At 44.4% G+C, this 23,807-nt stretch overlaps 1 protein-coding gene across 1 annotated transcript in view; it reads right to left on the reverse strand.

The window, feature by feature from the left end:
• EXOC4 (exocyst complex component 4) overlaps nucleotides 1–23,807 on the reverse strand; it is a 619,611-nt gene that overhangs the window by 25,540 nt on the left and 570,264 nt on the right. The window contains exons 15-17 of the mRNA XM_050936809.1: nucleotides 20,396–20,537; nucleotides 13,872–14,050; nucleotides 11,435–11,594 (exon numbers count right to left, since the gene is read on the reverse strand). Coding sequence (XP_050792766.1) covers nucleotides 11,435–11,594; nucleotides 13,872–14,050; nucleotides 20,396–20,537 — 481 coding nt within the window. The remainder of the gene's footprint in view (nucleotides 1–11,434; nucleotides 11,595–13,871; nucleotides 14,051–20,395; nucleotides 20,538–23,807) is intronic.

Genomic DNA, 23,807 nt, shown 5'->3' on the forward strand with positions numbered 1-23,807 from the left:
TCACTGTATCATGGGTGCAGTTAGGCTCCAACCCCGCTCAAGTATAGTCCCATTGATTTCAACGATCCACTGGCACTACTTGTGTGTTTAAAGTGAAGCACCTGCTCATGTGCTTTGTTGGACTGGGGCGTTAAACTGTAAGTTCTTTGGGGCGCCAGGAACCACATATGTTCTGTTTATCAGTGAAGTGCCTTATGCGCTCTGGACACCTACAGTAAAACAGTAATAATAGCAGCAACAAAACCCCTTTCTCCAGGGGCTTGTAATCAGGATAGACACCAAAGAACAGAGGAATGGGAGCTACACGTTATCGTTAACCTGTGGCTAAGTCACTTTCATCCAAGCTCTTATATTCAAGTGCTCACATTACAGAAAAATTACTTAAGGACAAACATCAGAAATATCATCCCCCAAGAGTTGGATTCTTTGCTTTAGAATTTCCATGGTGTTTTTGAATTTCCAAACATGGAAAATCAGCACCAGGTGAGACATTTTTCTGATGCATCGTTTTAGACTTCTGCTCTTTGGCAAATTTAGAAACAAAACTTCCAAGGACTGAGGCTATGGCTACACTACAGAGCTTACAGCTGCGCTGCTAAAGCACTGCTACTGCAAACACGCTAAGCCGACAGGAGAGAGCTCTCCTGCCCAATTAATTACTCCAGGCCCCGTGAGTGGCGGTAGCTATGTCTGCGGGAGAAGCTCTCTTGCCAACATAGCGCTGTCCTCACCAGCGCTTAGGTCGGTGTAATTTACATCACTCAGGGGGGTGGCTTATTTACACCCCTGAGCGACATAACTTACACCGATCTAAGCTGTAATGTGAACATAGCCTCAGTCCTGAGGGAGGACAAACACATTTGAAATGAACCAACAAGTGGTGAGCTGAGAATACTGCATTTACTGTGCAATGACTTGCTTGCTTTTTCATCTTGACTGTTTGTCTTTTTGTTTTTAAATTGGAGATATACCTATCTCATAGAACTGGAAGGGACCCCAAAGGTCATTGAGTCCAGCCCCCTGCCTTCATTAGCAGGACCAAGTACTGATTTTTGCCCCAGCTCCCTAAATGGCCTCCTCAAGGATTGAACTCACAACCCTAGATTTAGCAAGCCAATGCTCAAACCACTGAGCTACCCCTCCCCCCATCTTCCTACACATACACAGTCTTACCCACCTGTTACATCTTGTCATAACCTAGATTGTGAGTTTTCTGGAGCAGTGCCTGGATTTTTATTATAGTGACAAAGAGTCCTGTGACACCTTATGGACTAACAGAAGTATTGGAGCATAAGCTTTTGTGGGTGAATGCCCACTGCATCTGATGAAGTGGGTATTCACTCACGAAAGCTCATGCTCCAATACTTCTGTTAGTTTGTAAGGTGCCACAGGACTCTGTCACTTTTTACAGATCCAGACTAACACAGCTACCCCTCTGATTTTTATTATGTATTTGTACAGCATGTATCACAATGCGCCTTGATCTTTCATCGGTGCCCTCTAAGTGTTACTGGAATGCAAATGCACAGTAAAAGTTTCTGATGCGGTTTTCTGAACACAGCAAGCAATGAGTGCCTTCCTCCAGATACTAACATTTCAGCTATTCACCAGTAGGTGTTACCTGACAGCTAAAGGAACCCAAGAATTTTAGGTATTTTTAAACCTCTCCATCATGTGAATAAGAATATCAATTGCAGTGACACTGAGTGAAAAAATCACTCCTCAACTTTCATATTCATAGGGCATAAGATGATCAGCAGCTGGGGCAGGGTACACATTTACCCTGTGCTACAGTTCCGCACAGTCAGCTATGTGCATTGAGGGATGCGTGTGGGTTTGTAACCTTTCCTCTGAAGCACTGAGAACCTCTGGACATAAGAAATTGGACCATATGACCCAACGAGGCATGCATTCCAGTGTGTTCCTACACATCCACAGATCCATCAATGGCTACTGCAGGAATGGTGCCCTACTGCCTTTTTTGCCAGAAGCTGGGAATGGGGGACAGGGGATGGATCACTTGATTACCTGTTCTGTTCATTCCCTCTGGGGCACCTGGCACTAGCCATTGTCCGAAGACAGGATACTGGGCTAAATGGACCTTTGGTTTGAACCAGTATGGCCATTCTCATGTTCTCATGAAAGCAACTGTCCCTAGTTCCCCCACTGCACCTGTGTCATGTGAGATGGCCAGTAAAGAGACACGAGGGGGAAAGCCCATTTTCTGATCACCCAACACAAATGGGAAAAGCAATCAAGTGGAGGAGTAGTTTTTAATCCTCTGCAGTTAGGGTATTTGGTTAATGCAGTGAAACCACTAATTACAGCTAATTAAAGCTGTGCTGAGATCAGAGCTCAGTGAAAACTACAGGGGGAAAAACAGAGACAAAGAAAGGAAAAGGAAATATTCTTGAAGCCAAGTTCTTAATTGAAAAATAAAACAACTTTTTAATTAAAACGCGCACAAGCAAATCTTGGGCAATGCTCCATAAGCACACAACGTTGGTCCGACTTCACAAGCATGGAGATAACACGTCTTTCCCTGGCTCCAGATAGGGGACTTTCAGACTGGGTGAGTTTCCCTTACTGTCAATTCTGCTTCTGGTTCCTTTTCAGAGTAACTCCAGGTAGGTGTCAGTTCTGCACGATGCTGAACATCTTTAACTCCTACAGATAGCTGAGGGCACCTCCAAACCTTGCAGAATGAAGCCTTTACGGGCAAGTCCACTGCTTGGGTATGAGTACAGGTCACTCCCAAATGGGAGCCTTGTGAATACACCTGGGGGAGTGCACTTAACCCTTGAACTAGCCCCCAGTTTCAGCGTCAGCCGCTGAAAGCTATTTTCCTACACATCAAAACATTTTGCCTCCCCATTTTAATGACTCTAGTCAAGGCAGAGTGATTGAACATTTGGGAATCTGTGATGGTTCTTGGGGGGTGGAGGGCAGAGGGCACTGCCGGAGCAGGGACCCCATGGAAATAACAGGACTTGAGTGTGGACTGTAAATTGTGTTAGGATCATAGAAATTAGAAACGGAAAGTTTATTAGTTCAACCAGTCCTTGCCTTGCTCAGATCCAGCTACCTACAATGTACTTTTGAGGGGTTTGCCCACTCTGGTTTTACATCTCTGCTGTGGTCAGGCTTGGTGGTCCACCATCTGATATAGCATAGGGTGCCCAGGCATACCCATTCAGGCAGCACCCTCTTGTTAGTCCGAAGTCTCCAAAACACACATCCCTCCGAATCAGGAGCCGTGATAATATTTCCCGTCTGACCTGCACATTTTTATCCTGTTCCAGTTACAGGTGAAATGGAAGTCTGGGGGAGCTCCAGCGAACATCACAAAACCACCACAGGAGAGAGCTAGGTCTGGAATAAAAACCGCCAAATTTGCATAAGGCTCCAGGCTAGGGATTATTGCTGCAGGTTAAGGTACACTGGGTGCAGGTTGGAATTGAAGCTCATCAGCAGAGCTGTGTTCAATTGAAACTTGCAGTAGCTTCCCGAACAATGCCTGTCTCTAGCTATTTCCAAAGCCTCTTAGATTCACAGGCATCAAATGTGCTCGATTATATATTTATTAAGAGAAAAAGAACAAAAACAGCAAGATAAATAATATATTCACCCCAGCATAGCACTGGCAATCAAACCCAGACTCAGGAGCATTGGGAGGATCACATTTCAGCTGCACAAAGATTTCTGAGGAACCTCTCTAAAGCACTCTTGCTGTCCAATTCCCACTGGATAACTCCAGTAGATGGCAGCATGTTACTGCTAATTCCTGGTGGTCTGACGGCCACATGCAGCTCAGACTCTGGCTTCCGACACAGCCAAACAAAATATCTCCAACCAAACAATCCCAGAATAAAGGGGGCTCTTTGAACCCAGCAACCTAAACAGCACTGCAGTGAAGAATTAAAGCCTCTCAGAAATCCCATTACTGAGTCTGATCCTGCTCCCACTGACAATTATTTCAACACAAGCAAGCCTGCATCCCATGTAACTATCCTACCACCTCTGAGTGGTAGGATAGTTACTGAGGATATGTCACTGAGGATGCTATTTATCCACGACAACATTTAGAAACAATATCAGTTTAAAAGAAAATGCATGCTCCGGAATGAGGGCAGGTTTCAGAGTGGTGGCCGTGTTAGTCTGTATCAGCAAAAAGAATGTGGAGTCCTTGTGGCACCTTAGAGACTAACAAACTTCTAAAACGTTAAAGGCCAAATTTTTGCCCCATTTAACAACAAACCAAACAAATGACAGCAGGAGCCTTTTTGAAAGGTGAATGGTGGCCAGTTTCCCTTGGTCTGAGGGCAGTGCTCCGTGGGAGTCAAAAGCAGCCAACGCTCAGCTTGAGTGGCTTGAGAACAGCATTGCAGTCGCTTAGGAACATACAGCCTAGCCTGGCGATCTCTGGGAAAAGAGATTTGTAGGTTTGATTCTGGGACTGTGCATTTAATTTTCTTGGGACATTAGTGATTTCCTACAAACCATCGGGATGTCCTCACTACTTCTAAGCCAACATAACTGCTGTAATTATCTTGTCTCTGAATCCGCTGCAGACAGGACATTCTGCGGCTGAGCGGGTGGTGGGACAGGAATTACCCCTTAGAGTGTACGTATACCAGCAACTACATGTATGTTGGAACATCATTATGAGTCAACGACAAGTAGCTGGATGGCCACCTGCAGAGACGTACAATGACAAGAGCAGCAACAGCAGCTGCATTTCACTGCGAAGCTGAAGTAAAGGTCATTATCCCTCCTGTAGGATAAACATTCAAGATGGTCCTTGCAGACATACAGATGGTGCTGATTATATGCAGGTGAACTACACTTTAAGGGCCTATCCTTGGCCAATCTGTGGACAATGTCCAGAATGCTGACAGCTTATTCCGATACCCTTTTCGCTGGGCGTTCTCTAGGACAGCCTGGGTTTGACTGCAATGGAAACATACACTCCACACCTCTTGGAAAGATGCCTGTCAGTTCAAGAGCTCAGTTTCTAGAGCAGCAGGAACAGGATCTCCCAGTGTCTGCAGGACCCATTGCCTTCCATCTCTTGTAAATTAGGCCTCACATTAGAAGAGGTTCACCACAAGAGATTTGCTATGCATGCCTTTGTCTCCCGCCCAATTAGTCATTATTACTTTCCTTTAACATGGAGTTTTATTTTTAGCTGCCAACTTAATATCTTCTCCCACCCCACAGAGTCTTCTATATACTTAGTGGAATCCCTACACTCCCACTGTAAGAGCTGTGTGTTGTGCCTCTCTGCTTTCCAGAGGAGGAAAAGTTACCTCCTGTCAAATCTCTATTATACTGTAAACGAACTGAACAGAGTGATCAATGCTGAGCAAAAAACAGATGGACCTGATTAACTAATGCGCCCAGCACCTGCTAAACCAGGAGTAGGCAACCTATGGCACACATGTCAAAGGCGTCAGTGGCACTCACACTGCCCGGGTCCTGGCCAGCGGTCTGGAGGGATCTGCATTTTAATTTAATTTTAAATTAAGCTTCTTAAACATTTTAAAAACCTTATTTACTTTACGTACAACAATAGTTTAGTTATATATTACAGACTTTTAGAAAGAGACCTTCTAAAAACATTAAAATGTATTACTGGCACACAAAACCTTAAATTACAGTGAATAAATGAAGACTCGGCGCACTACTTCTGAAAGGTTGCTGACCCCTGCGCTAAACTGTGCAAAGGTGGAAAGGGAAGAGAGAGACCAATCTGAAGTCAAACGTGTATCCTAGGCATGGCTGTGTAGAGCGTTAACCACTTGGCTGGCCCCATGGCTCGGGCTGGAGAAACAAGATGACATCTGATTAAAAGTCAGTTTGCTCATTTCATATGAGTTCTACTGATCTAAAGGAGTCTGATAGTATCCTTATTCCCTCTAGTTAATCTGCAATTATCTTCCAGCACAAACTAGCCTTTCAGACCTAATAGCGAACAGCAGCAACTCTCAACCCACCAGATGCCAGAGAGGTCAAAATTACATGCTGTTGTAAGAAATTTAACATTTTACATCACTCTCTCATGCCCAACTCAATTAACTTCCTGGAAGAAGGCAGTATTACCATCACCCCTATGCATCAGAATGAGAGAACAATAGGATGGCAGAAGAATACATCTTCCATTGAATAAACCCTCTAACAGTGGAAGAACATTTTATTTAAAGACATGTCTGAACCAGAAACTGAGATCCTGACACCCTGGAAGATGTGCGTGTGTGTGCACACATGCATTTCAGACCTGAATTCACATACAAATTTCACAGCTAGTCTCTGATTTCTACAATGGCACAAACCTAAACCCTGGATCTGAAAGTTTCAGAACGTCGGCTCTTTTGAAATACAGCCCCAGATCTAAATTTTGCAGTGCATGTCCTTTTTAAATAACGAATTATTATAGGAGGAAAACCCTGATTATTCATTTGGAATTTGGTAGCACTCAGAGGCCCCAACCAGCGATCAGGGCCCTAATGTGCTAGACACTAGACACATGTAATAAAAAGGCAATCTCTCCCCAAATCCCTGAAAATATTAGCATGAAATTTAGAAAACTGATCTTTATAGCTTCTTTTTAAAACAGAGAAATGCACAAAGACAGCAGTCAGTTATCTGCATCAATAACACCTCCTCTTATGTGAATGGATACAATTATTTCTAAAGCAGTATGAGAGTTGGCAGTTTCACTTTTTGCAGGGAAACACAGAATCATAGAACATAAGAAATGTAGGACAGGAAGGGATCTCCAGGGGTCACCCAGTCCTTCCCCCTGTGCTGAGGCAAGACCAAGTATATCTAAGACCACTGCTGATAGAGCTGTCTCTGACATGTCAACATTCCCCTTGATGTGGTTTTGTGTGGAGTTCCTCTTCCCTTCTCTGACTTAACTTGGAGCAGAGGGCGAACCCAAAATCTCCAAGTAAAACTCATTTGAAATTAAATCTCCTGCATCTTATTAGAACCCCACAAAGCAGTGAATTTCACAGGATTCTGATATGAACTGCAGGTTCACAAACCTTTTAATAAATGTGGTTGAAATTGCAAAGCCTCACCAGAACCAGGTGAGTATTATGTGGATTCAGGTTTCAGTGAGAATATTCTGCATGGCTTTGACTTCATAGAAGCAGGGGCTTCCCACTCACACTTCTTTATGGAGGTTTATTCTGCCTTAGGTTGCTAATAAACTTCCAAAGGGAGCTACTCCAGACTAGGTAGGGTAAGCAACGCTCTTCAGTGCTCTGTACAAACCCTTGCAGGACGTTAAGAAGAAAAAAGGACCAACACCCAGAGAACACAAATATTCTTGGTTCCCCCAGCCCTTTCTCAGATGGCACCAGCCTCCACTGTAAAACACAACACATCAGAGCTCGGATGTGTTAATTTACTGAAGAAATTTACAGCCTAACCAGCTGTCTTGTTCCAAAATTAAAACATAATGTGAAGAGAGCTGCATATTAACTTGTAATAGTATTTGTCTGTATATTGAACTCTAGACTTCAAACTCTAATGGGCAGACAAACAACAGGAGGGCGAGCGAGAGAACTAATATCAGTCCTGAATGCCTAGCCAGGGGAAAACATCAGCCACCCAAATCTGAATGTGAATTACAAGGAACTTGTACAATAAACAGGCTTGTGAAAATTGGAGTACAAATGATTTTTTTCTATTGAAAACAGTTCAGCTCTTCCTCCATCTCTATTGATTTACTAAATACAGACTATTTTAAAAATGTAACATATGCACTAGTCACAATTTCCTTTTTTTTTTTTTTTAAACTCATAAGAATGAACTATGGATTATTTTGCTTCAAGGACGCTTGCACAGAAAGACTGGAAACACAGGGGTTGCAGTGTTTTACAAACTGGATTAAGTGTGGTTTAGGAATACTCTGTCACATTCTACAGCCACAGGGCATTTTTCCCCAACAGCAGAGGCAGCGTTACTAGTTGTTAGCAGATGGGAATGCGAATCAGGACTTCTGGGATGGCTCTAATATTGACAAGGAGTGTGACAAAAACCTCTCAGTGTCTCGGTTTCCCCATTTATAAAATGGAGGAAATAATATTTACCTACCTGTGCAGAGTGCTCTGAAATCCTAGTCTGAGAGGTGCTACAAAATCACCATCAGTGTTACTTTTTGCTCTTTTGATACTGTTCTGTTTATTTTATATTTACAGGAGGATTTGATTGCTGGACCACTAATTGGGCCAACATTAAAATGTTTGGATAACTGCAAATTCAGGTCAGCAGGTGTCAGTGGAACAGGGATGTCATTAGCAAGGAAGGTTCAAATAGTGGAGACCCAGGTACCTGGATTCCACAGTAATTTGAAACTCAAAGGGACGTACATCACTGAAATCTGCTTCAAAGGAAAGAAAGAAACAATACAGCCATCTGAGCTGTCAAAAATGCTCTTGAACTTATACTAAGGGAGGGAGTGGCTTTAGTAGCACCACAAAGGAGCTGACAGTGCTGTACAGAAAACTCATTCCTCACCTTGCAAACTCTAACGATGGGGAAGTGGCCCTTTTCAATTCATGGTACCACGATGCATTGAGAGTCACACAAAGGAAGTGGGGCTAACATGTTCCATTCTAGCCCTTCCCAAATGACACACAATGCGGCACTGAAAGGTACGACTCCAGCACTATTCAGCTAGTGTCTCCAATGCCTCTGCAAACAGCTAAAGGCCCAAGGATGCCAACCTCCACTAGGGCTTGGTCAACCTTTCATTATTCGGATGCCAGTTACCCATTAACACAGCTTCAAGCCATGCTCTGCCTGCCAAAAACCTGGACTAATTTACTTAACATTTCAACTAAAAAAAAATCATTTAAAACAGATGACTGAATTTGGGAATTATATTCCTCAGAGAATTAGTAATGGATCTCTCCCCCCCTCAGGCCTCAGCATTCAGAACTCCTCCATGTCAGTGTTATTAGGAATAGCCTAATTCAGTAATGATACCATTTCCTATATAAGTGCCCAAATAAATGAAGCACTCAGTCATACTTAATGTGAGCGAGTCAGACTTTCAGCCTAATTCAGTCTCTGAGAGAGATGGCCAAAACATGACAAAATCCACTTTCCATTATTTGTGGGTTGTTTTAGCCCAGGGGCGGGCAAACTTTTTGGCCTGAGGGCCACATTGAGTTTCCAAAATTGCATAGAGGGCTGGTTAGCGGAGGCTGTCCCTCCTCAAACAGCCAGGCATGGCCAGATCCCCACCCCCTATCCGACCCCCTCTCCTTCTTGCCCCCTGATGGCCCTCCCGGGACCCCTGCCCCATCCCTCCCTTCTGGCTACCCCCAGAACCCTTGCCCCTGATTGCCCCCCACCACCCCATCCAACTCCTCCTCTCCTTCCTGACTGCCCCCCAGAATCCCTGCCCTCATTCAATCCCTCTGATCCCTGCCCTCTGACCTCCCTGACCTCTATCCACACCACTGCCCCCTAACCACCACCCCGAACTCCCTGCCCTCTATCCAACCCCCCCGCTCCCTGCCCCCTTATCACACTGCCTGGAGCACCGGTGGCTGGCGACGCTACAGCCACATTGTCCAGAGGACAGGCTCGGGTGACCAGAGAGCAAGTGTGAAAGATCGGGATGGGGGTGGGGGGTAATAGGAACCTGTATAAGAAAAAGACCCCAAAATTGGGACTGTCCCTATAAAATCGGGACATTTGGTCACCCTAGGACAGGCAGCCGCACCGCCCGGTTGGAGCCAGCCACGCCACCGCACAGCAGAGAGCACCAGGTTGGGCAGCGCAGCTGCAGAGCCGCAGTCTGGCAAGAGCTCGTGGCCCCGCCACCCAGAGCATTGCGCCGACGACGTAGTGAGCTGAGGCTGCGGGGGAGGGGGAATAGCGGGGGGAAGCCGGGGACTAGCCTCTCAGCCCAGGAGCTATGGGGCGGGGCACGAGGGTCCCGCGGGCTGGATGTGGCCTGCTGGCCGTAGTTTGCCCACCTTTGTTCTAGCACCAAAGTGTTGGGACACAATTTTTGCCTTGCACCCACCTGAGCTTTTAGATTTCTAGCTCCCCAAACTCTTCCCTATGAATATTTCATATGGACTCAGCTTCTTATTATGAAATGGTCACTACCAGCATTCATGAACCAGCAGATCTGAGACACCAGTTCTGTTCTTATATCCATTTGCTGCGCGGATGCAGTTCTTTTCGTGTGTTTTAACGTTTGCTTTTGTTAACATGCGTATTCCAAAAGCTCTGTCTGCTTTCTGTGAGATGTTTATTTGAATTCTCCACACCTGGGAGCTGGAGGTACATTGAAAAAGGATTGAAAAGCCAAACTTTCTCTCTTTAGAGAGACATGGTCTGTAAGTCTAAGCACAGGACTGGGAGACAGGAAATCTTAGGAGCCAACTCCACCTCTAACACCATCTCCATTCTGTGGCCTTGGGCAAGTCCTTTAACCTCTCTGCCTCACTTTTCACATCTATAAAATAGGGATATGACTTTGTGGTACCTTTTGTGTGCCTTATGGAGCTTTAATGAATAATTGTCAAATCCTGTTGCCTCTTGACTTCTGCAGAGGTCAGCTTTTTACTTTATACTTAACGTTGATTTTTATCACTGGGTTATTAAAGAGCTAAAAAAAATAAATAGCTCAAGCTATTTGAACAGGAGTAGGGCATTAACCTCAGCGTCATGGTCAAATTCCAGTTTGGGCAGCTCTAGTCTGCCTTCCTAAAATTCCCTCTTAAGTTTCAAATGAATACAAGATTCTTCTTTACCTCAGGGACAAGTCTCCCACAAATCCTATTACGTGACCTTTTCTGGGCGAGTGGGAATATTTTTGTTAAAACAATGAGCTGTCTCTTTCACAACTGCTAGCTATGGCAGGTACGTCTGCCAGAACGTACGGGCAGAGCTGCCAGAACCAGCATCGTGATGTTCTTTTGATGTTAATGGAATGTCTTCTGAGCAGTAGCGCAGAGACTAGCATGGAGGACAGTAAGTGAAGCAGTTAAATAAGGATAAATAACATGTACAGTGGATTTTGCCTTTCTCTTGCCTCCTCCTCTTTCACCCCCCCCAAGAGCATTCTGGAGCCTTGATCTTGCCACCTATCCATACATTTTCGAGGGGGAAGTACAGGTATCAACCTTCAGAAAGCTGATAGCATGTAGCAATTGTATCGTAACTAATTTGGTGAAAGATAAACTCAAAGTGACTTTCATTCCATTGAATGATTCTCTGCTGAGTCTGCTGTATAGCGGCGGGAGAAGTAGATGGCATTTCAAACAGTTCTAGGGTTTTACTCCATTGATCAGCTTATTCACTCACCTACACAATGGACGGTTTAACCTTTCAAGGTGACTTTTGTTGTCACCATGGATATCACAGCATTAACAAACAAGAGGTATGATTTCCAACACACCTTGCAAAGTCCAGGTCGGCCTCGCGCGACATGGTGATGTTGGTCAGGTTCTGTTGGAGGATGAAGATGTTTCTACACATTTTCTTGATACCAGATTCGCTGATGCGCTTGAAGTACTGGGCGCCATTGATGAGAATACAGGAAATCAAGTGGCCCAAGCCTGGGAGGAGAGAGGGGAGATAAGTCAAAGAATTGCAAAGAGCAAGAAAATGTTTAGCAAGAGATTGCTCTGTAGTCACCAGCCACACAAAACATTTAAACAGGTGCCTACTATTAAAACATATCTGTAATAGATGATGCAGCTCATGTTCCTAAGGTGTTTCTGAAGCTGGCCTTTACCACCACCCTCAGTGTATTTTGAGGTGACTTCTCACCGAAAGTTCTTGATTCATAAAGAAATTGGACACACCAAAAAAAAGCAGAAGTATCCACTATCTGTGACATTGTCATAGCCAAGGATATTTCAGGACCTTCAGATAGGCCCTGATGAATTATAAACAGCCCTAGGCCAATTTCTGTTCAGTTCCTCTTGACTAGAACATCCGAAGTGTTTATGGCCTCTTGTGACTGACCATTTCTGCTACTCCACATATCTACTGAGTCACAGCAGCTTAATCTACTAATAAAAATCAAGAGGTTTTTTTTTCCTTTCATTCTTTTTTTAATGCACTGTCAGCCCAGCAAAGCAAATATCGCCGGAGAAGAGTGAACTGCACTGCCCTGAATTCTGCCTCATGCACCATCCGCATCAGGTCAGTTCTAATTGCAGAAACATCATGGTTGGTCATGATGCATGGAGTAGGAAAAGCATGCTGTGATCTCCAGACAGAGATCCTCCAAGGCAGGTGGCCAGGAAACAAATCTGGTTTTGCTTGTAAATACTGATATATATGCCACTTCCAGAGAATAAGCACAGAGAATAAGATGCTATCTTTACAGAGTCATATTCTGAGCATAATTGCTGAGGTCTCTCTCTCCTTGCCTTAATCAGGCTGCCAAAGTCATTCCAACATCAGAATAGTCTCATGGCAAACAAATTTAAGGTCAAATTCGCCCCAGCAAAAAAGGCTTGTAAAAGCCATATGCATGGACTGTGAGCTGGCTCTCTGCAGAGACAGAAATTTCACCCTATGGCTGAAGTAGCTCACAAATAGTTGACCAGGCTTTGCGTAGGGTCCATTGCTATGAGATGAATTTCCTTCTTTTTAAATACAAACTGTCGGACTTACACAGCAAGGCAGCGCTTTTCCGTGGATTGGTGTTATCACAGCCTGCCACCGTATCAGAAGAGGTTAGAGATACCAAAGACCGTTTCCCTTCTGTAGTCCATCCTTCTGCCAGTGAAGGTCTGTGCCTGGCAGAGTCCTTCATTATATATTTACAGTTTATTTGATATTCTAGTACTCTGACTGGTGTGGTTTCAAATGTCTCTGTCCAGTCCAGGGGATTTGTGCACTAAAAAAAATTCTATCAATGGTGGGAAGAAATGGGGGCTGGGGAACTTTATGGATCATCAAAACTTCCACTAGGGGATTCAAATGGCATAGAATCTGGGGAGAACCAGCACTGTAAAACCCTGTTTTTGCACCCCCTTTTTCTGTCCAGCACATCATATCAGACACTCGATGTGATTCACAGTACCTGACCTTGTACAATATGTTGAATAAAACGATGCACCTTATGGCCACCCAAGCCCTTAGAATGGTGTGTTGAAGCCACAGAATACAGATGAGATTAACTGAACCATAATTTAGATTCTTAAAGATCTTGAAATAATTAGACCTGTGGAATTTCTCCCAATTTAATGCTAAAAACAGAACAGGATTAGGTCCAAACAGGGACCACTCCATAAAACAGTGTAATACCAGCAAACAGTGGTTGTCAGCAGACAGGATCGAACCTGGAACCTCTGGAGCTAAATGCATGAGCTTCTACTGCGTGAGCTAAAAGTCACATGGCCCTCAGCTAATGCTATAGAGAAGACTCATTAATCTCTAAGTGGTCTCGGTGCTATTAGAGGGGACAGAACACCATACCCAGGAGGTTTGTGGGTTACAATAGCTGTTTGTAATATATAAACCCTCCTACATGGCTTTCCTGATGAAGATCCTTACTGCATGTACTTAATCTTATATTTTTCCCATTCAATCTGGGTCCATTCCTCACATTTTATGGATATACTCTAAGGAGGGGCATGGAGGCAGTAGTGCTGCCATCTGCCCTATGCCTGCACAGGTCTCCTCATCAATCCGGAGCAGATGGCAACCATTTTGCAGTCAGTCTTCACCAAACAAGAATGTTGTCATCTCCAGGCTGAGAAAGAAAAATGATTTCCATGCAGATCTATATCATGTATAGTTTTAATACTGATGAGCACATTCCCAGCCCCCAACCTTCCTCCCAGCACATCAACTGAGCGCACCAGCAAATGCCTGACCTTCAAAGATATACTGGAACTTATGCTGCTGGAGGCTGGCACTCATCGCTTCCTCAATGGCACTGATGTCCTTATTTAGCCGCACCACAAGGGGGTCATAATCCATACTTTCCACGTTGGCCACTATGGCATAATTCCCTTGTTTAGCCAGTGGGATCAGATAATGGAAGCAATGAACTCTAGAAGACAGAAGGCAGAGAGTTGCTACAAAGAGAAATACAGTAAGATGTTAACGTTTGCCTAAATGAGATACTGACCTTACTGAACATGGCTTTGGCTGGGAAAAATAATGACAAAGGGTTTTATTTTCTCGTGTACCCAAACCCAGTGGGAAGAAAAATAAGTTCTACCTCCTTAAAAAAAAGTGCTTGGGATTAATTTAGTGCTGGTCTAAACATGCTGGATGGACAGCTGCCTATCTGAGTCCTCTCAGGGCTGGTCCAATTCCCACTGAGGCCAATGGGAGACCCTCCACTTTAACGGGCGCTGCATCAAGTCCTCTACAATGCACAGAGCAGATGCAGCAACAGGCAGCAGAAACTGAACCACCAGCATGGTTTGGAGGGGCCACATTAAGCAGCCATGGCCTTTCAGCTGAAACTGTTAACAAGGGTGACAATTCCTGTGGCATTTCTTGATGGTAAAATCTCTTCTCTAGAGCTAGACCGAGACTCAAAAGTCCATTTCATGTAAATCATGGCGTAATCCCCAGATAGCAGTCACTTTTGACCCTTACTGACCTAAGCTGGCTTTGAACGGGAGGCCCAGCAGAGAAAGGCTCTTTATTTCATTACCGTTTCCCTGAAGCTGTCTAAGGTCCCCAGTTCTTCAATAATTTACACTGCTTTTAGTGTATTGGATGATCCCAAATAGAACTGATTGGCAATATTTTGTTAGCAATGTGAAAAGGGACTGAGACTGCTACAAAAGTGAAATAGGAAGAGAGAGAAACAGGCTTTCCCCCCTCCCCTCAAAGCACTGGCATATTTGTTCTGACCTCAACATGACTTTGGCATTAAGGTTTTCTGAAAACATTGCTGATTGCACAGCAGGAAGGTTGATTTTTATAAAGTGCATATTTAGGATGTTACAATGCAAGGAGATTACTGCTGAACACACTGGAAGGCATCCTGAAGGTAGATCTTTTATTTAGGGAAACTGCCTGATAAAGGTGACATTATGAGCGTGCCCTGTATAAAGTGACAGTTTAATATTTTCCTTTTAAAGTTCAAATAGGTGAAAAATAATAACCATAAAAACTAGGCTGGTGATTTCTACTTTCAATGTATCTACCGCTCAGCATGTCATTTCGCTGCATTCGCAGACAAGCACAAAGGGCCATTGGTGATTAGATATGAGCGGCACTGTCATAGGTAGAATGCCACGTGCCCTTTTGCCAGGTTCTCGAAGATGCTATATGCTGGTTCAGCAAAACCTTCTTTGTAGGAACTTGAAAGAAAACCCTCTCCATTTACACAGAGCCCTAATACTACAATGTTATAACCAGCCAAGTGAGGGTCAGGGGATGTGAAAACAATCATTAGCAGGTCAAGGCTGTACCTCTTCCCAGGTATTTAAAGTTATCACAACTTTTCTCTCCTTTTGCTTGTTCATTTCAAGCTCTGCACGCATAAGAATGGCCATACTGGGTCAAACCAAAGGTCCATCCAGCTCAGTATCCTGTCTTCCGACAGTGACCAGTGCCAGATGCTTCAGAGGGAATGAACAGAATAGGTAATTATCAAGTGATCCATCCCCTGTCGCCCATTCCCAGCTTCTGACAATACACCCTCTCAGCATTTCTCCTGCTGAAGAGGTCTCCCATGGAAGGTTCTATACATTTAAATTACCTATAGTTTTCTACAGAATTAACAGAGTTCTAGAGAAATTACACTATAAACCTAATAGGGTGAAATCCTGGCTTCACACTGAAGTCAATAGCAAACTCTCATTGACCGCCATGAGGCCCACAGATTTTGCCCACAGAATTTAACAGAGACTCGGTTCCTTTCTGTAGAAGTCTATAGCAAGGATATCAGGCCAGATTCTGGCCCATGCTAAATCCCCCCATAGACTTTAAGGCCAGAAGGGACCATCTAGTCTGACCTGCTGCATATTGCAGGCCACAGAACCTCATCCACTGCTTTGCAAAGCAGTAAAGCTCCACTAACGGAGTATGTGACAGGGCATGGCCCTCCGCTCCTCTCTTTTCAGGTAAATGACCCTGACACCCCCAATCTGTAACCACCTTTGTGTAGTTTATTGGTGTTTTATCAACCACCCACCCTCTTACAGTCCCGGGCAGCATTTCTTATTTACCAGTGTTACACAATCATGAGAGAGGGAAGAGATCTCCCTTTACCCTGGCCCTGCTGGTCTTTCTCCTTCTCTCTCCTCCTGTCCTTGTGCTTCCTTCCTATGCTCCTTTTCTGCTCTTGCACTTAACGGGGTAATTAGCTCCTTAGCCGTTCCCAGCCCAGACTGATCTAGTCATTAGTTGATCCTTCTCTCAATCCGTCCCTCTGTGGGGAAACTGACTGGATTCCCAGTGACCAGCGTGCTGGTTCAGCTGCTGATTCTCAGCTCTCTGTTGCAGGTTAGTCAAGCACAGAGGATTCCCTGGCACAAAGCTGGCCCAGCTGACTCCATTCTATCACTCCCTGGCCCAACCAGTGAAGGGCTTGTGTTGTGTGGGGGTGGGAGGGAGTGTGACTGGAGTGCCCTGCCCTCTGGTGATCCCCACTACCAGAATATCCCCAAAGGGGCCCTTGCAAATGAATACAATTCAGACCAGCCCTGAGGTGTCTCTAACTTGCATAGGGGGCTGAATAGGGTTCCAGCTGTCTATAGGTGAGGTGGGGGAGGTGGGGGGGGGCAGAAAGGTTGCCTTCCTTGTGCCCACCTCTATACACCAAGCACTGTTCCTGAGCATTCAGCCAATAATCTTCTGTTACTTTCTACAGGATGGTACAAATAACCTACAGAAATAATATATATTTTTGGTTACATTCTGTCCTGAACAGGAAGGATAGAGTTGTAATTAAGGCAGAAGACAGGGAGTCAGATGACTTGGATTTCAATCCCAGCTCTGCCACAGACTTCCCGGGTGAAGTAGGGCAAGTCATATGGTCTCTCTATGCCTCCATGGCCTCCTCTGTAAAACTGGGTTAATAATATCCCCTGCCCTCCTAGAACTGGCATGAGGCTACATAAATGTTTTTAAAGCATTTTACCATCCTGAAGCAGAACCAAAGAAGTGCAAAGCACCATTATTATTTTTCCATGGGGTAATGGTTAATGACCTGTGAATCTCAACAGGTTTGGTTTAGATAAGCAGCTACAAATTTGAAGGCCAAATTCTGATCCTACCTACGTTGCTGTAAACCCAGAGTCAATTCACCGACTTAAGTAGAATGACACCGGATTTACAGTGGTCCTGGCATCATGCCCACACGGTTCCAGAGAGCTGTGAGGCAGCCCAACAAGTCGAACTCTGTAGTGTGGCTGCATCTGGCAAAATCCAGAAGTGAACAGAGGGCCTGAGGAGGGGAGAATGCCGAGAGGAACTGATGCTGTGGCATAAAACCCTGCCTGGCTGTTCGCTTGCACCCTTCTTGAAATGGAACTGGTGCTGATAAATTCCCATGCACCTCTATGAAGATGTGCCATGAAGGCTCATTTAAAGAACAGGTTTTTGTGAATGAAAACACACTACATTATACAGCTGTACAATGACATGAATTCTGGGAACTCGCATAGTAATTTCAGAGAATCTCACTATTCACAACCGCCAAAGGGATGGCTATTTTTTCTGGTGTTACTGCAGGTGGTTGCACAACACAGTGTGACTAATAAGGGAGAACTCCCACAGAGGCTGGGTGTTTACTTGTCATTAGCACACCTTCCCTTCTCTCCCTTCCACTCATCCAGGCAGAGCAGTGGCGCTGGAAGAGTTTTTGGAGTGGGGGTGCTGAACTGCATTCCCCCTTACCGCTGTCACACCCCATGGAGCTGGTGCTGGCAGCCAGGACCCCGGATGCGGCTGAGCGGGACCCACGGCTGAGCGGGACCCAGGGCCGGCAGCTGAGTGGGACCTGGGACTGGCTGTTGAGCGGGACCTAGACAGCAGCAGGCTTGGTGGCCGGGATTCTGGGTGGCAGGGGTGCCGGGCTGGTGACCGGGCACAAAACCTCAGGGTGCTGCACCCCACACCCCTACTTCCCGTGCCTATGATGCAGAGCATTACACAACTGGCTTGGTGTATTTGCACCAGTATATTGTGGCCCCCAGTAGAGGCAGGATGCCAGACTAGATGAGGAATGGTCTACTTCAGACATAAGAATGGCCACACTGGGTCAGACCAAAGGTCCATCTAGCCCAGTATCCTGTCTACTGACAGTGGCCAATGCCAGGTGCCTCAGAGGGCATGAACAGAACAGGTCATCATCAAGTGATCTATCCCTGTTGCCCATTCCCAGCTTCTGGCAAACAGAGGCTAGGGACACTGTTCTTGCCCATCCTAGCTAATAGGCATTGATGGACCTGTCCTCCATGAATTTATCTAATTCTTTTTTCTACCTCGTTACAGGCTTGGCATTCACAACATCTTCCAGAAAAGAGTTCCACAAGTTGTGAGCTGCATGAAGAAATACTTCCTTTTGTTTGTTTTAAACCTAGCGCCTATTAAGACAAATCCTGAACTCCTGAATTGCATTTTATACTGGCTACTACCCAAAACTCAGTTACCTGGTGCAACAGAAAACTACAGAGGATTTTTGTATAGAAGCCCATTCACTCTGGTACATTTACAACTGCAGTTGCAGGGTTAGTTTTGGTGTCACCCAGTACTATACCGAAACTGGCAAAACGTTCTATTTCAATAACTTAATTATCTGTACCTTAAAATCCCTCAAGTCCCAGTTCTTCTAAGATGCCTACAATACAGTGTCCAGCTGAGACTGGATAGTAGGTTGAGGGACAGTATATGATGTGAATTAATTTATTTTTAAAAACTATGTAATGTAAACATAAATAATGGGACAGATCCTTCACTGGTATACATTGGCATAACTCTGCTGACTTAAATGGAGTTACGCCAATTTACACTGGTACAGGATATAGCCCAGAATCTGTCACAACAGAACAAACTGCTGGTCCATCAAATCTCAGACCCTGCCACTGGCATGAGCTTAAACCTGATGCCTTAGAGAAAGGCAAATATCAGCTATAATACACCTGGCTCATAATGTGCATAAGGGAACAATTCCTTCTCAACCCCCATAGCAATTAGCTGATGGCCTGAAGCTATAGATTTGATTACTCTGATCTTTGCCTTTGTAACCATGTCACAAGATTATCCAGCCCTTTAAAAAAAATGAAGAAAGTGCCCACATCCTTCTCCAATTGTATTATCCTTTCAGTGGTTAGCAATAAAAGGTTCCCATCTGGAATCCATGTCACAGCAGATGATCAACATAAAAAAGCCTTCACAAGTAGTGCAAAAGAGCATTCTTTTGCAGGTTCGTATGGACAAGATCCCAGAAAAACAATTCTTCCTGGTGGTGTATCTAACACACAAGGAGACACTGGAAAATGTATTTTTTTTTGTTTAAACAAAAAAATCTTCCCCAATTTCTCCATTTCTCTTTTAGAACCCCATGGAAATTAAGAGATTAAAGCTCGTGAAATTTGAGAGGATTCACTATACACTGTCAGGTTCACTTTTAGGATGGGGGACTCTATCCTGCAAAGCAGTGACTCTGAGAAGGACTTTTGGGTCATGGTACATAATCAACTAAACATGCGATCCCACTATGACACTGTGATCAAATGGGCAAATGTGATCTTTGGATACATAACCAGCAGAATATTGAATAGGAGATGACATTAGCTCTGTATTTAGCACTAGTGTGTTCGCTACTGGAATACTATGTCCAGTTCTGGTTTCACAATTCAGGAAGGATGTTAATAAATAAGAGAGGGTTCAACTTCAGGGAAGAGCCATGAGAACGATTAAAGGTTAATGGGTGCCTTGATCACAGTCTATAAATACCTACATGGGGAACAAATATTTGATAATGGGCTCTTCGGTCTGACAGACAAAGGTGTAACAAGATCCGATGGCTGGAAGCTGAAGCTAGACAAATTCATGTGCTTATTTCCAAATGCTTGGAAATAAGGCATTTTCAATACTGAGGGTTATTAACCATTGGAAAAATGTACCCAGGGTTGTGATAGATTCCCTGTCACTACAATGTTAAAATCAAGATCCAACATGTTTCTAAAATAGATGCTGTAGCTGAAACAGGAATTAATTCAGAGAAGTTCTATGGCTTGGATTATGCAGGAAGTCAGACTAGATGATCACAATAGTCCCTTCTGGTTTTATAATCTATGATCACATCTCTCTCACTGAGAGTAGGGCACCTACTAGAAGAAGCTAATCTAATTACTAAAGCTTTAATAGTAGCCTTAACCTCCAAAGTTCACCTGCTCACTCTAGATTCAGAGGTTCTATGCCATACCTGACTTCCAAATGCAGAACCAGCAAGCAGCGGTCAGCCATCTCTTGGAAGGACTTGGCCAGTTCACTCAGCGTTTGCATGATCTGTTCTGACACTGGTGGGAGGTCCATATTTGCATGGCTGTCCTGACCAGGTGACGGCGCTGATACAGATTTGAGAGAGAGAGAGAGAGAGTCTACATATTAATGGTTGGGAATATATTTAATCAAAACAGCTGTGTTTTAGCAACCATGTCATCTCATTTATTTCCACCTCATGCACATGCATTCTCATAGGTTTAGCTATGCAATAATGTTTAAGATCCTGGAGTATATGAAGCAACAAACTGCTTCTGCAATTGATTAAACTCTAAAGTAGAGCTGAGGAGTTTAATCAACCACCAAAATCATTTGCTTGCAAGTATATTGCTGTACAACGGACGTTTCTGTTACTGGAAGACAAAGGAACATTTACAGCCAGTCCATCTCTCAGGGTACATCTACACAGCAGCTGGGAGGGTGATTCCCAGCTTGGGTAGACAGACATGCACTAGCTCTGCGTGAGCTAGTCCATGTAAGTTTCCCCAAGCTAATGATTAAAAATAGCAGTGTGGCTGCAGCCGCATGTGCAGTAGGCTCAGGCTAGCTGCCGAAGTATGTACCTAAGGGGACAGGTGGGATTATGCACATGATGGTGCTGGTCAAAGCCACTCTGGCCACACGGATATATTTAATGCACTAGCTTGAGCACTCAAATTAGGTTTTGGGCCTCTTGTCCTTGGGGGTGGAATCTTGCAATTCTTCCACTCTGAAACTTGGGATCACTATCTCATGTACACCAACCATTTACCACCTGCTGGTGTGACTGCATTGCTTCCCTTTGGAAACCTGTGACCAGTCTATCGTGACCAACAGCCTTCTTAAAACAATGTTTAGGTAATAGTGGGAATGAAGAATTAGTGAGAAAAAACGGATTTTAAAACAAATCACTTGTGCACATATCTATCTTACGTACTGTCCCGTAATGGCAACCCAGCCAGGCCTAGCTTCTTCAGACACCCTGCCGGGCTCCTGGGTCTGAGTTTCTCTCAGTCTGGTTCCCTCCAGCATCCCTGCGAGAATGTCCTTATAAATCCTGCAAGGCTTCTTTGTTCCCAGCAGCTTTTACGAGTGTTGGCAGGCTTTGGCCCTCCCGGGTAAAACCACCTCTGTAGACTGCTGGGGGACCAAGCCAGAGTCATCAGAGTCAAGAGCGCTGACACTGTCCCTTAAGCGCTCATAGGCAGAAGCTGATTAGCGACCATCTTGAGCCATCTCCTTCCTGACTAACCCATTCCAAATGGCCACTTACTGGGAAGTCCTTAATCAAAGATAGTCGTATGGAAACCACCCTGTCAGTACCAGGCTGGCATACAGTCCTGTCATAAACAGATAGTTAAGGGTTAATAGAACAGGAGTACTTCATATCTCTTTTGTCTGTAAAGGGTTAACAAGTTCGGTGAGCCTGGCTGTCACCTGACCAGAGGACCAATCGGGGACAGGATACTTTCAAATCTTGAGGGAGGGAAGTTTGTGTGTGTGCTGTTAGTTTTTGGTGGTTGTTCTCTCTGGGGCCTCAGAGGGACCAGACGTGCAACCAGGTTTCTCTCCAATCTCTCTGATACAGGCTCTTATGTGCTCAGAATAGTGAGTACTAGGTAGATAAGGCAAGTTAGGCTTATGTTTGTTTTCTTTGTTTGCAATTGTGTATTTGGCTGGAAGGAGTTCAAATTTGTATTTTGCTGAAAGGATTTTACATTGTACTTGTATACTTAGGCTGGGAGGGTATTCCCAGTGTCTATAGCTGAAAGACCCTGTAACACATTCCATCTTAAATTTACAAAGATAATTTTTACTGTTTTTTCCTCTTTAATTAAAAGCTTTTCTTGTTTAAGAACCTGATTGTTTTTTTATTCTGGTGAGACCCCAGGGGACTGGGTCTGGATCCACCAGGGAATTGGTGGGGAGAAAGGAGGGAAGGGGGAGAGAGAGGTTAATTTTCTCTCTGTGTTAGGATTACTGTCTCTCTCAGGGAGAGTCTGGGAGGGGGAGAGAGAAGGAGGGGGGAAGGTGGATTTTCCTCTGTTTTAAGATTCAAGGAGTTTGAATCACAGCGATCTTCCAAGGTAACCCAGGGAGAGGAAGCCTGGGAGAGGCAATGGTGCGGGAAAGAGTTTCCTTTCCTTGTGTTAAGATCCAGAGGGACTGCGTCTTGGGGGTCCCCGGGCAAGGATTTGGGGGGACCAGAGTGTACCAGGCACTGGAATTCCTGGTTAGTGGCAGCGCTACAAGTACTAAGCTGGTAATTGAGCTTAGAGGAATTCATGCTGGTACCCGGTCTTTTGGACGCTAAGGTTCAGAGTGGGGGGTTATACCATGACAAGTCCTAACGAAGTATTTCTATTTGTCACACCCCTCATTCCCAGAACACTAAACCATGCTGCCTTTCAGAGGAGTGTGTCAATTAGTATCTTAGGCTATGTCTACACTACGACCTAGGGGTGCAATTCCCCTGCTTGCATATATACACTCATGGTAGCTCGGTGTGAATATAAATAGCAGTGTAGCCACGGTAACACAGGCAGCGGCAGTGACTACAAACCCGCCTGAAAACAATGGGTATATACTTGGCATGGTTCAGCCAGGCCTCTGCTGCCCATGCTACTGTGACTCCAGTATTATCTCTCATTGGGCTACCATGAATATATGCCCACGAACAGGGAAATCACACTCTTAGGTAGCATCAATAAAAGGTTCTTTGTCCTTCAATGGACCAACCACTAGTGAAAGAAATCACACACACACACTGCTTGGGAAAGAAGGCATGAATGCTGCAGTCACTAAGGGCTTAGTGAAAAGACGGAGGGGACTGATTAAAGTCTTCTCTTGCCATGTAACCATATAAAACAAAAATAAAAACAACTTCACATAATGAATCTACTCTAGTTCTTAAGCTTCTGCATAAAATTAGAAGAGCCCCTGAAAATTTATTCTGTAAAGAAAGCAAATAAATGAAAAAAATCCCTAAAAACATCTAATGATCATTTGTAAGTAAAACAGACCAAGCTAAACACAGAAGACAGCAGCAAAATTAAAAAGAAATTAGCAACAACATAAAGAAAAGGATTGCACAAAGCAAACAACTGAATTGTGCATCTAATTTTACTGTAAGCGACAGCAAAAGAAAAATGTGCACATAGTGAAACAGCATAAAAATGGGAATTCTCTGGGAAGACTGGTTTATGAACTCTCCTCTAGGCTCAGTGAAATTTATGAACATGGAGACAGTAGCGAGCAAAGAAAGTCAGAGCCCAGGAAGCAAAGACAAGTGAAAATAATTAACTAGCTCCTAAATGTCAAAGGGAAAAATACAAGGAAGTAACCCTGATGGAATC

This window comes from Gopherus flavomarginatus, chromosome 1, assembly GCF_025201925.1.
Source record: "Gopherus flavomarginatus isolate rGopFla2 chromosome 1, rGopFla2.mat.asm, whole genome shotgun sequence".
Taxonomy (NCBI): Eukaryota; Metazoa; Chordata; order Testudines; family Testudinidae; genus Gopherus; species Gopherus flavomarginatus.